The sequence below is a fragment of the Serinus canaria genome, chromosome 3, assembly GCF_022539315.1.
Source record: "Serinus canaria isolate serCan28SL12 chromosome 3, serCan2020, whole genome shotgun sequence".
NCBI classification, from domain to species: domain Eukaryota; kingdom Metazoa; phylum Chordata; class Aves; order Passeriformes; family Fringillidae; genus Serinus; species Serinus canaria.
Genome location: NC_066316.1, coordinates 15,569,759 through 15,583,116, shown reverse-complemented (window position 1 = coordinate 15,583,116; position 13,358 = coordinate 15,569,759). Strand labels below are relative to the sequence as shown.

Sequence of the window (13,358 nt, the reverse complement as noted above, 5' to 3'; positions counted from 1 at the left end):
GCTATAAGGACTCGAGCAAAAATATTCTTAAATATATAGTTTTTCAGTTCTGTGAATGCCTTGTGTGTGTCAGCTGTGGTTGTGTATCAGATTGGAAAGCTTTTTGCCAGCCGTTACAAAGTACTCAGGACAGCAGGGGATGAACTTCTGGCATCTGTGCGCTGCTGTCATTGCATAGGTCCAGTGAGAAAGTTGGTATATCCATCAAATAAAGGCTGTGAAAAGAAAAGTGCAGCATGTGTTTTGTGAGATCAGAAGAGATAGGCTGGTCCCAGAAGATGCTCACTGCTTCCCTTGGTTTGTCCTCAAACTGCTTTCAGGTAGGATCCATGAGGCTGCTTAGATGCTTAGATCTGGTTGTGTTAAAGGAAGGGAGGCTTGGAGTTTAAGAGTTATCACCTGAACTGCTGCAAAAATTGTCTGAAAATGAGGCAGTTTTACCTGGTCCAGGATGAAGAAAGCTACTACTGCTTGTCATGCTGTAGAGGATGCTGGGAAAATATCTGGATACAGGGAGAATTTCTTTATTCCGTAAAGGATAATACCTGTCATTTTGAAAGGCTGCCTCTTGGAGCCCTCTGTGTGTTGATCTTCATTCTCCTGGTGAGGTCTCCTGGTGGCCTGGAGATAGACAGTCCATGGGCACGTCCCTTTTTCTCATCCCTGTAGATGTTCCCAGATTTGAGTGCTCTGCAGCAGCTTTGTGGGCACCTGTGGGTGCCTCAGCAGCTCTGCAGCCAGCAGCGCCGTGGTTGTGCGTGGCTGCCATCCAAGCCCAGCCTGGTGACCTTCCTGTGAAGGTGTCACAGCCATTGGTGCTGGCCTCAGCATTCCTGTGTTAATCAATGTCCAGCACACTATGGGCGGCACCAACGCAGCAGCAGCAGCAGGAGGACAGGGAAGCTCCTTTGGGTATTTCCCAGCAGTTCTGTGCTGGGGACAGCCCTTCTTAGCTTGCAGTCTGTTGCATGTTCTGTGCAGTGTGTGGCTTTTGCTTACTTTCTCTAGGTGCTTTTCTGCTTCTAAATGACTTTGGTGATGTTCCCAGTGGATGGATGATGGAGCAACTGCTTTGTGGAAAGGGTATAGGGGAGGCCTGGAGTCTCCCACTGTGGGGGCTCTTCTAAACCTTTGTGGTGGGCATCTGGATTATTCCCAGATCTTAGGTGCTTCCAGGATAGTTTCTTGTGAGGTTAGGAGGCCCTGCCTTTCAAAGCCCAGTGAAATGGTGGTGAGACTGTTTCAGGGGCATGGTATGGTCCTGATGAGCTGAGCTGATTCCCACCTCCTTTCATCTGAGGTACCAGCTGGAGCCGCATTTGTGGGGGTTCCCCCATAAAACTTTCACAAATGTGGAGGAATTTGAGTGTCATCTTCCAAAGCCCACTTCATGAATTGGATCACAGAAACCTTGAAACACTTTGTCCATGGGTTATTTGAGCTCCATGTGTTCTTTCAGCACTTTGGAGACCTGATGCCTCAGTGTGGGAGCTGGCTTTGGGCCTGGGTCACCCCACTCTCTTGGTCCCTGTCCCTAGCTGCAGGAGCAGAGAGTGTCAGGGACCACATGTTGTTTGATCTGTGTGTTGACATCTGGAAACCTGGCAGGCTCATTCCTTAAGGTTTGGTGGGTCTCTTTCCTACGATGGCTGGAGTGTTCCAAGCCATCCATGATAGAGGCAGTCTTCCATCCCGGGCAGAAGCTCTCCATTGGGGTCAGCACAGCACCGTCTAAATCCCACCGTCAAGAAAAAGTGCTGCGATGCAATTGTGATGCTCACCAAGCTTCTGTTTTTGTTTTGTTGCCGTTGCAGTGACAGCTATATTGTGCGAGTCAAAGCTGTGGTTATGACCCGAGATGACTCCAGTGGGGGATGGTTGCCGCAAGAAGGAGGCGGTCTCAGTAGAGTTGGAGTCTGCAAGGTCACGTACCCGGAGGGCAATGGAAGAAGTGGATTTCTAATCCATGGTGAAAGGCAGAAAGACAAACTGGTAATAGACCCTAATTCAACTTTTGTCTGTTCTCATAATGAGAATTATCCCAAATCTATTGCTATTGTATTCTTGTGCAAGTTTTGTTTTTTTTCTTTTTTTAAAATATATAAAAAAACTAGGCATGTGGAAATAATACTGGATTGGGCAAAGCAAACCCAATCCTCATCTAGAATTGCCATCTTTTGCTACCTAGGCTGGTGTGATGCCACCTGGAAGGAGCAGGGTAATTTTTGACGTACACGTGCAAAGATCCCCTTTGAATGAAAGAGGGCCTGTGGTTTTTTTCTTTTTTTTCTTAGACCTGGTGCGGGGGTAAGTGAGAAGTGAATTGAAGTGTAAAGAGCCCATGAAGCCAGTCACATTGCACTGAGTAATGCAGTGCAAGCCTTTTAAAAGGGCCATGAATTATTTATGCTGCGTGCTGTTCAAGGTTTGAACAAGCTGAGTGAGAATATGAAGACAAGTTGTCTCTTATGAATTGACACACTCGGTTTCTCCTGGTAGCTGTTTATCTAAAAAGGAGCTCTCTTGTATCCCTGCACAAATCAAATTAATAAAGCCCTTTCCTGATTTCCAGGGGCCACTTGAAATGTTATCGTTTGTTATCTTGTTTTTATGTATTTGATTCTTCTGAAATACACTCCTGTGAAGACAGGGGCTAGCTTAAAAGCAGCACTTCCTCCAGAGGCTCAAAAAATGCATTATTTTAGTCAGAAATGATCTTGCTTTCAAAAAGACTGGTGTTTTAAAGCTGTTTCAATTATGGTTTGTCTTTTGCAATGTTGATTTGCTGAGGATGCTTTTTTTTGACATTATTTGGGAGCCATGCTTATGGTTTTGAGGGGTGGGGTAAGACATGACAAGCCATTCCTGTTGTCCCTTAGCATCACTCTAAAGATGGTTTTTGGCACAGCAGAACTTGACATGAGTGTCTGGCTGGGGGTGAACAATTTAAAAACAGTGAGGGGAGTGTTGCAGCACCTCCTAAATCTGTTGCTGGTGGATAAAATTTCTGTTGAGTAAAATTATTGAGGGAAGAGGTTCTCCTTCCTCCTGAGCCCCCTGCTAGCTTAACCTGTGCCACTCCGGGTCCAAAACATGCTCTTGGGGTAGGGAGTGAGTGCCTACTCAAAGCACAAGCAAAAGATGAATGTGCAATAGTTTCGAGAACAATTAGCGTGTCTGGTGTTTATTAGTCATGATTTGGTAGGGAAGGATGTTCCCCTGTGTGAGGCATGACTTGGCTTTCTTTTTGGGTCCAGCCTGAGACGATGCTGGCTGTATCCTTGGGGTGGGAAAAGTGACTTTGCTCCTCTTTTGGGGCTCCTGCCCTCCCAGGTGGTGCTGGAGTGCTTTGTGAAGAAGGACCTGGTGTACACGAAGGCAAACCCCACCTTCCACCACTGGAAAGTTGACAACAGAAAGTTTGGGCTCACTTTTCAAAGCCCCGCTGACGCTCGAGCCTTCGACAGAGGAGTGAGGAAAGCCATTGAGGACCTCATTGAAGGTAGCATGAGCATGGACACTCACACCCTTGGAAGAGTGGGCAGGGGGTTTGAGTCAGGGAGCTGGGAAGAGGGAAGTGTTCAAAATCAGCTCTTGGGCTTGGAGGTCTCTTGTGCATGTGTCCAAGTGCTCTGGGGCCCTTATCCTACAGTGAGCAAGCCCCAGCTTTTAGGAATTGAGTTTTCTCATCCCTTAGAGGAGGTAAGATGTTTCAGTCAAGTATTTTTCGATCCTGTCTGTCCAGACTTCTCCCTGGTATTTATCATCAAGTTTGTTGTTACTGCTTTTTTTTGATAGGCTTGGGTTTCACACTAGTGATGGCAACTCAAACAGCCCAGGCTCTTTATTTGCAGTCAAATCTCATCTTACTGAGAGATCTTTGTTAAATTCCTGCCTGGAGTTGAATAAAACTTAGTTTGGTTTTGGTTTTATTTTGCAGTAATTAGTTTTGTCTGCATCCTCTTAGTTGAATGGTAGTTCTTGAAGACTTTGTTGTGTTTCTGGATGTTGTTTTTTTAATTCTGTAAAAAATGCGTTTGAATTGTCTGTGCTTTGAAGTTGTCATAAATTTTTCCTTTTCACATTTCATTGCAATCAGACAATCACAATACAACTATAATTCAATTGTATTTTTTTTTAGAGAAATTTGATTCTTCATGCATTTTTTCTTGATTTTTTTTTTAACCATACTACTTTATGTAGGGACTTAGTCCGCAGCCTTTTTGCCTTCTCTTCCAGTGCGACCAGGATATTTTTATATACAGATGGTACATTTTCTGAGGATACTAACTCAGATGTATGTACAGATGTGTATTCTTTTTGAATAGCATTAGCTCCATATGACAGCTTCATGTTGTGGATAGCCTGTCCTTGCTTTAACATGAACATGGTAGATATTGGAATAGAATTAATCCCCCTTGCTAGTAAAGACCTTATCAGTGAGAGGAAGGATGTTCTCAGAAATTTGCTTTTTTCAGTGCCATTAATATAGAGAAGTTAAAGGTAGACTTGCTTCTTTCTTCTTCTTGTTAAAACTGTGAAGCATTTTGAGTCATAAAAGGGATGTTTTATGTAAGTGGCACAGGATTATGCAAAGTTTCAAGGAAATAATAACTCAAATGTATTGAGTAGTATTTTGAAGATGCCAGTACTTGGCAACTCCTGTTTTGTTCTTCTTGATCCATTTTACAGTGGAGGTATTTAAAATCAAGTTCTCCTGTATCTCAGATACTTCAAAATCAGCAAATCTATATTTATCCCATTAACAGTACAGGCTGATCCTCAGGAATGTGTTCCTCATTAACTTCCAAATAAGGCTTTCTGAATGAAAAACAATAATTTGTTCATGCACACAGAGTGTTGGGCAGTAGATTTAATTTATCATTCTTTTTTTTTGTTCACATACTTGATCAAATTTAGCAGGTAATATTAAGCACAACTAAGTGTGCATTCAGAACTTCACATCATGTAATCATTGCTTTATTGTGAATATTTAACCAATAGTTCATTCCCTGTAGCATCAGAAGTTTGGGGCACAGGTACAAGAGCCCTATGCAGCTCCATAGAACTTCAGCTTTTTTTAATTTTAAAGCTAATGTAGCAAATGGCACAAATGTTTCCACATTACTCAGTGTTTTAAGTGGGCTTTCACACTTAGCTCTGCACATCTTCGTGATGATGCAACTGAGAGCAGCCAAGACTGCTGCCAATAGCATTATATAAAACACATTATTTTAACAAATTTCCAGAATGAAGGTGGTACAAGCCATTGTACTGTGTTGGTCAGGGATGTGATGTGGGCATAATTCAGTCTAGCAGTGGACTTCCATCTAAAAAATAGACATTTGACTTGAGGGTTCTCCCCCCCGGCAGATCCTCTGGATGTACCCACCCTCCTTGGCAGCCTTAGGGTCGATGAAGCCAGCCAGGAAGGGGGTCTGGGATCTTGATTGGGTATAGGCAGAGGAGTCACTCCTTTTTAGGTACAGCATAAATTTGGTGTCAAGTGCAGCAGTGGGGAGCACCCCCTACCTTGAGGCCGTTCTGTGATCTGGGTGCTCACAAGGCCCTCGAGCAGCTCTGCAGGAACACCTGCAGGGTGAGGAAACTTTTTTGATATGCTTCCCTACTTTCCCAGAGGATTGCCTAATGTACCTAATGAAAATTGCACCCCAATATTTTTCTCTTGTCTGTGGTTTTACACATATCAGCTCTTTTCAGATACTTTGCTTACGTGGGACAAGGTGATTCTTTGAGAAGCAGGTGATAATAGAGAAGACCTTTAGAGTATATAAAAACTTCCAAAATTAAAAGGAAAAAATCCAATCAAACTCTTCATTGTCAAAGTGAGGTTCATTTTATTTTAAATTATAGGTTATTTCTCCCCCCCGCCCCACATTTAGGGAGTAAGTGAAGAAAAACTCATATGTGATTTCTTGACAGCTGAGAATCAGCCTGGAGTACTGATTAGTACATAGCTTTTCCATTCTTCAGGAATTAGTCTTCTGTAATTGGAAATGGTAACTGCTATTTTTATTGTTGTTAATTAGCATGGCAGCCGCACAGTTGCGTTTCAAGAAACACTTTTTCAGATTTTACCTCTCCAACCCAGATACCAGCAGATGGGTTGTTCTTCCTTAATTTGAGCCGCTCTTTTGTGCATCTACAACACACAAACCTGTGAGAATCCAAATGTTTAACAGCCTCAAAAAAAAAAATCATGAAAATGTCATGTGTTTCAAAAGCTGTTGGTTTGGTTTTTTTCTAGGATCTACAACTTCCTCGTCCACCCTTCACAACGAGGCCGAGGTCGGCGACGATGATGTCTTCACTGTGAGTACATGTCAGCCAAGCTCCTTCTCTTTTATGCTCAGGTTTACATGGTCAGGTTAGAAAGGGTTCTTTCTTTTTATGCCTCAGGGTTGGCGTTCAGCCACCGTAGTGTTTGGACACTGGGTGTGTTTTATTTGATTGAAGTATATCCTCTACAGAATGTGAGGCCTTCTGTTGGCCTCCTGTCTCCACGCAAAAAACATGTCAGAGCAGGTGATGTCAGGGGCTAGAAGTGAATAAATAATCGCCCTTGAATTTCTTTTAGCTTAGGCAGAGGTGGTGCACACAGCTGCTAATACTTCTCTCTGTCCCTGAGAAGCTTCCTGCAGACTCAGGTAGTTAGCAAGGGGACTGCTACTCAGAGACATATTCAAGGAAATAAGGTTTTGGATCACAGTTGTAAACAAGCAAACTTTAAAGGTGTTTCACCTGTACATGGAATGTAGAAAGTTCAGACTGGTGTTCTTCAGGTGGAAGAAGGCCCAGTAGTGTGGCATCTGTCTAAGCAGCAGTGACTTAAACAGGAGTGAGCTGTTGGAGGGTGATTTGTGGTGTTGTCTAAAATGTATTATGGAGTTTTGCTGAAACTAAATCTACTAACTTCAAATGGAAAGTTAAAAAGTAAAAAAAAAACTTGTCAAGTGAAAATGTGACTCTTGATTAGTGCTATTCCATGGGCTAGAAAAGTTGCTCACATTGTATACTTTGTTAATTAGGTATTTGCTCACCTTAATTCAGCTCCCATGAGCACATGGTTATTTTACAAATGCCCTCCTTGTCCTGTGGGGCCCGGATGGCAGGAAAGGGGAATGTGAGTAATCCTCAGTGGAGCAACAGCAAACTCAAAATAGTCTTCGGGATACTTCCCTAGATTTTTAGGTTGAAGGAGGAAAAAACCAATACAAGCATCAAGCTGCTTGAAAATGAGTCCCGGGAAGCATCCAAAGCCAAAAGGTGTTTTTTGACGCTGACGCTTTGCCAGCATGGGACCACATCAGATTCCCTGCTGAGTTTTGACCGGATCTTCCCAAGGGCTGGCATGTTTTCCACATCTGTCCTTTTGTCATGCTCAGGGAGACAAACAACAGCAGGCAGGGTTAAAAGGTGACTTCCTGCACTATGCAGCAAAACTATCATTAGCAGCTGCTTCCCAACTACCTTCCAGAAGTGATTTATAGGCACTGGGATGGGACAGACGGGGAGACACCAGTAGAGCCAGAGCCTTTTACTGCTGCTTTGTTCCCAGATCTACTGGATTAGCTGTGCTCTGCTGGGGGTGGACAGTCACTCTTGGTGTGTGTGTGCTCCTCTGTGCTCATCAGAAAGTGGATGACTATCCTAATGTGCCTTGGATGGCTGTGTGCCAGCTCTTGCTGGGTTACGCATTGGAATACTCAATGTTTAAGGAGTGACAAGTGGCCCGTGGAAACAGGAGAGTATATTTTTGCTAAAATCCTACTGGCTGATGTTCAGGCACCTGGGAGTGCTCCTGAATTTCTCCACAATCTCAATCTTGTGTCTGAGTGTTGATTTTTAAACTCAAAGAATGATTTTTACAAGGAGGAAGACTGACTGTCCACTGATTTGTTGCCTTTAAGTAGGAGGTGTTTTACCTAGAAAAAGTTGGATGAATCCTTCTCCAGCTGCATCAAACTCCTGCATTCAGAATGAAGAGCCAGAACTGCAGGAGATTTTTCCCACTTTCTTAACCCTGGGGAAGTGACATGTGTCTCCCTGCCATGCAGACTATTATGGGTAGGAGGCCCGATGGAGAAGGAGGAACAAGCTGCTCAATAGCATTACTAAGGAGGGAAACCTCAGCAGTGTTGGCATCTTGTTGGCACCTGGGGAACGATTTGTGTCCTGCCTGGCAGTGCTCTCTGCAGGGTTTTGTGATCTCCAGGGTGCAAGAGGGACCTCACTGGTGGTGGGACCTCACATTGTGCTATTTGTCAAGATGGCACACCAGTGTAGATGTGTTGTCATACTCCAAAAATAAGGCTTTGGGGACATCTCCTTCCCCAATATGTCTTTGTTTTTCTGGATATGCCTTTCCTTTTCCTGCAGTCCTTAATTCTTCAAAGCTCTCAACTTCCTATTTATCTGGTAAGTTATGGTGAAGTATGAAGACTGCATAAGCCAGAAATAACACACTGAAGCATAGAGCAGTTTAAAACTGGAAGAAATTGGTAGGGCTGTGAAATGTTTTATTTTTACCCTTCTGTTCCATTCTTTTTTGCACGTATTTTTGACTTGTGTATCGTAGTCCATTTGGTCATCCTTTCACACAAAACTTCTCTGCAGCTTTCTGTAAACTCTTCTTCAGCCACAGCAGTGGATTTTTTGGGTTTGTTTTTTTTCTTTTTTCTCTGTTTTAAAGAGAAAGTACATTTGTTCTTTTTTATTTCCTAAGGTAGTTATTAAAATCTTCACAATCCTCCCCCTCTCCCACACATGCATGAATAAACTTAACTGCGTGCGGCAGAATTTTCAAAAGTATCTGCATGATTGAGTCATTTAATCAGTCACTTACCCGTCTCTGAAAATCTCAGCCATTGCTGCTGCACTGCTGCCTCAAATATTTGGCCTGAGGTCTTGCTCTTCTTGAAGGTGTTTCAATCTGCTCAAGCACAGCGGGTCTAAAACTTCATATTTCTGAGGCTTCTTTGTGGCCGGCCACCCCAACTTCATTGTGCACAGATGTCTGCACCAGTGTAATGCTCTCAGCTGTAGAACAACCCCCCTCATTCCATACGAGCCCTGACCCCGACACAGCTCTTGGCTGTTGATTTACACGGGGCTTCTATAAAGCCCCTGCTCCTGTTAGCTGCAGTGTGGCTCTGTGGGACGTGCGTGGTTTTGTGTGTGTGACTGGCGCATCATCCGTTCTGTTTATTCCTCAGCCAGCCTGCAGCCCTTCCAGGCATCCAGCAGGTTACTTCCATGGTGAGGAGAGCATCTGCCCCAGAGGAGGAGCTCTCCTGCAGGCTGTGACCTTGAGTGGCTTAGTGGTGGATCATTTTCTTCTATCAGAAGGTGGACTTTTTTTGCGTTTTGAATAATCTGCAGCTGTGGCTGTGGGAGCATTCACTGGGTGTCAGTAGTCTTGTCTCCTCCCATGACTGTAACTTGCAGAGCCGAGATGATAACTTGGGCAGCAATATCCTGTCCCATCCCTGTGGTGAACACTACCCATCTGTCTTTCCAAAGCATGGGTTATATCCTTAAAAACAGGACTTTGCCAGCTAATACTTCTCCTGTGGCTTAGACCTACAGCAAATAACCTGTTCTGAAATTCATACCTGACAGGGCAGGAAACAACAGTATATAGAGCTAATGTCACAGCCTTGAGCTGAAAAATGCTTTTTTCTAAAATGAAATCTCCATTTAGGAGTTTTAACAATATGTAGTTGTGTTTCTTGAGTTTCAGATCCTCCAGAGCCCATAAATGTTTTCCATATGTTACCAAATAAATTTCTTCTGTCTTGTACATTATAAATCGTCCTCTCAAGAGATGGAATCTGAGTAAGGCTGGCCATCCATTCTGTCTCTGTTGGGGAAACACTGTCCTTGCAACAGGCTGAGATTGTTCTGTTTGTCTTCATCCATCCAGCCTGCATCTTCAGCCTTCTTTAATTAACATTTGTTTCAGAGATGGGGTTTAATACAGACTGAATGTATTCTGTAGTTCCTCAGCCACGGAATTTGGCATATAATTGAGTTCTTGTGTAAATTTTTTTCCCTAATCTACACTTTTACTTTCAATTACAGATAATAATCCCACATGACCACAAAGTTAAAATTGTGAATGGATTCCAAGGAAAAAAGGTCAATGTCTTCCAGAGTCTACAGAGTGCCTGAAATGGCCTCTTTTAGCATCCCATATGAAAAAGCAGAGGTGTTTGTTCTGAAACCTTATGACCAGTTCAGCTGAAACACCACTCGTGTGTTTTCCAGATAAATCTGCAGCCTTGTGCCTGCTTTAGTGCTAAAGAGAAGACACCCACTGGCAGGAGGAGCAGCAGCTCCCATGGTTGTTCTGATTTGTGACTCTAAAAATTACTGCAGTCTACTTTAGCATTAAGGGAAATGTAAGGGAGAACACAGCAAAACTCAACCTTACTAAATGTGATATGCACGTTAAAATCACACATATTGATTATATTTTTATATAATCAATAATTTTTTTTTAAAACCCTATTTTTTTATTCAGTATGAGACCTGGAGAGTTTGGCAAATGAAGCAGGCCTGATCTAGATGTCCATGGTTGAGCAAGAAAATTGTGTTTCAAGATGCACACACTCAATCCATTGCTTCTCTTGTTGACTCCTGGCTAAAAGCTTACTTATCTTGGTTCTCCAACTGCAGGAACCAAGTAAATACTCTCCTGCTTCACTCAGGTGATATGACCAGATCTTGCTGCCACTGCTTTTCTCCCCGGCCTTCCAGCAGAAGTCTTCAGGCTCATGTTTTCACTACAAAGTCATGTGTTTGGAGCAATCCTTTGCCTCTTATGCCTTTTTCCTGTCAGAACATGAATTCCTGTCCTTGGGGATGTTTGAGTTAGGAAGTTTGTTATGTGGCTTGGATGCTGCTGACAGTCATTTCAGAGACAGACACAATTTACCTCTTCTCCACCAGAGCGGTGGATACTGGGGCAGATGTTTGCATTACAGTCCCCCTTGCATCTTTTCTGCTTTCCTAATTTAAAAAAACAGATTTATCCCTGCTGCCTTTCCTTGAAACCATTCGTCTACTTTCATTTCCCATCTGGACCTCAAGCATGTTACAGCCTCACTATTAAAATTTAGAAGATTTATATAAGCTAGATAAACACTAAATCTGATTTTTCTTGCTGGCTTGGTCATTTCACATTCAGGCTTTTTTTTCTTTAAAGTGGACAGTAAACCCAGTCAAAATACTTTGGAATACATTCATAAGTTCTGTGGGATTCTGGAGCATCTCTCATCCCAGCCCTCTGTGGAAAATGATGTTGCTGAGAGTAGATCAGCACCAAGTTGTGAGATGTGTTTCAGTCAAAAGTTGAGTTCAGAGACTGAGGAGCCTTAAGAGCTTGCAGTTTCCTTTTTTCTTAATGCCATCCTGGAATAGCTGAAGGGGGAAATGCGTTTTGGAGGCACAGAACTCTCTGTGGGAATGATGGGGTTGTCACCTCGAGCGAATCCACCTTGTTTGCTCTGTGAGGTTGAGCAGACCGACAAGGAGATTGTTGCAGTGACAGGACATGATGGCCTGCCTTCTGTTCTTCTTCCTGCCCAGCAGCCAGCTGTGCTCTGTGTGAACAGCCAGAGGGTTCATTGCTGCTAGCCACATCCTCTGATGTCTGGATTTTGGGCTTGCATTGTAAACCACAGCTATTCTAATTCAGATTTTAAAGAAAAAAAAAAAGTACTTGCCAAGAAGAGAGAAATTCACACACAGAAAAACCAGCAGGCTCAAATCCTTCCCTCAAAAACCTGAAAAGGTCCTGGCTATCCACCAGTTTTAAGGCTAGCTGCTTTTTATCTGTCTGGGTTAACTTTGCCTTCAGGTTAACTTTGCCCACACAAATTCACATCACTCAATTGGGAGTGGATACCAATGCTAAAAGAGATTTTTCAGTAGGGAAGGTGAAGTGGAAAGTTTTTTCTCTGGCTGTCAGGTTTATTTTCTAGTGTTGTATTTCTCCCTTCTGTCCTCTTGTTTCTTTCAAGTGATGCTGGAAATTAACCCATTTATTTTCTTGTTCTTTCTGCTAATACAAGCAGGCTGTACTCACTGATAATTTAATACTATTGTCACTGAAACAGTGGTATCATCTGGAAAGGCAGCTGCTCTTTTCCCTAAGTCCTTCAGAAATGTAGAGGTAATTACTATATACTTCAGCCTATAGATTGTCCTTGCTTACTCTTACTCATAACCTGTCACTTGGACAGAAGGATATATAAAAATTAGTGTGGTATGGAGGTGCACAGAACATGAAATCTCTTTATTCTTGTGTATATAACAGACTCATAAGATGTAAGTGGAGATCTCAGGGGAGCAGATAGGAGAAAATTTGAAGGTTTGTTTGCTTCCTTTAAAAGAAAGGAGGGGGAGTAAAGGTCTTGCACGATTTATGTATTGCTTTATTGTATTTATCATGAGGGTGTTTTTTGCCTTTGTGTCACTCTCTGATAGGTAAAACATGCTTTTCTTACTGCAGATCAGAAACTAGCATTTTAACACAATTCCAAAATTGACTGAATTTCCACTCTAAGTGAATTACAAATAAGAAGAGCAAGTTATTAAAGAAAAAGTATCTGCATTGCTAGCAGATATCCTGAGGCTCACTGTTCTGTAGTTTTTATGTAGCTAATTATAGCAATGACTGGGATGTGTTGAGCTACTTTGCTGAGGGTAAGCAATTTCTCTTGTCACAATTCTTCCTCTCAAGACCATTTTTTGTAGTGTATTTTTTGGCTCTGTACCATTCCCACATACAAACACAGTTGGTTGTGCAGTGGGATTGGGATATATCCTGCAGGAAACGGAAATTTGATCTTTTGCTGTGGTGGAAGTTTCCTTATAGCTGCATCTTGCTAGAACTTGTGCACCAGTTAAATATTCAGTTTTGTTCATTTTGCCCCAGCAGTTCAAAAGAGATTTCCTTCTCTTCTCCTCTCCTAATTCTTCCCTCCTCTCCTTTTCTCCTTTTCAACACCCATTTTGCTCTTTCCCTGTGCTTGGATGATGATATGGTGTATTTCAGTGTACCAGCTCTTTACAATTTGTACTCTATTATTTTTGTTATTTATAACCCAACTTGCATTAATTTAAGTAATCTTCAGATTTCTGAAGGTGTCATTTTCTTGCAGGATGAGCCTTTAAGATAAAAAGAGTCACCAGGAGATCTGCCTGTAGGATTCCTTGTACAAAGGTGACTTGGCTGGTGCCTCTCTAGATGTTGTTTCGAGCCGGTGAATTTGTGATCAGAGTGTGTTGTAGCACCATTTCACACTTGCAGTCAGCTTAGCTGCATGTTT

At 42.7% G+C, this 13,358-nt stretch overlaps 1 protein-coding gene across 1 annotated transcript in view; it reads left to right on the top strand.

Moving 5' to 3' along the window:
• Window positions 1-13,358, top strand: part of SPRED2 (sprouty related EVH1 domain containing 2) — a 59,586-nt gene that overhangs the window by 31,222 nt on the left and 15,006 nt on the right. The window contains exons 2-4 of the mRNA XM_030235661.2: window positions 1,815-1,992; window positions 3,334-3,502; window positions 6,269-6,333. Coding sequence (XP_030091521.1) covers window positions 1,815-1,992; window positions 3,334-3,502; window positions 6,269-6,333 — 412 coding nt within the window. The remainder of the gene's footprint in view (window positions 1-1,814; window positions 1,993-3,333; window positions 3,503-6,268; window positions 6,334-13,358) is intronic.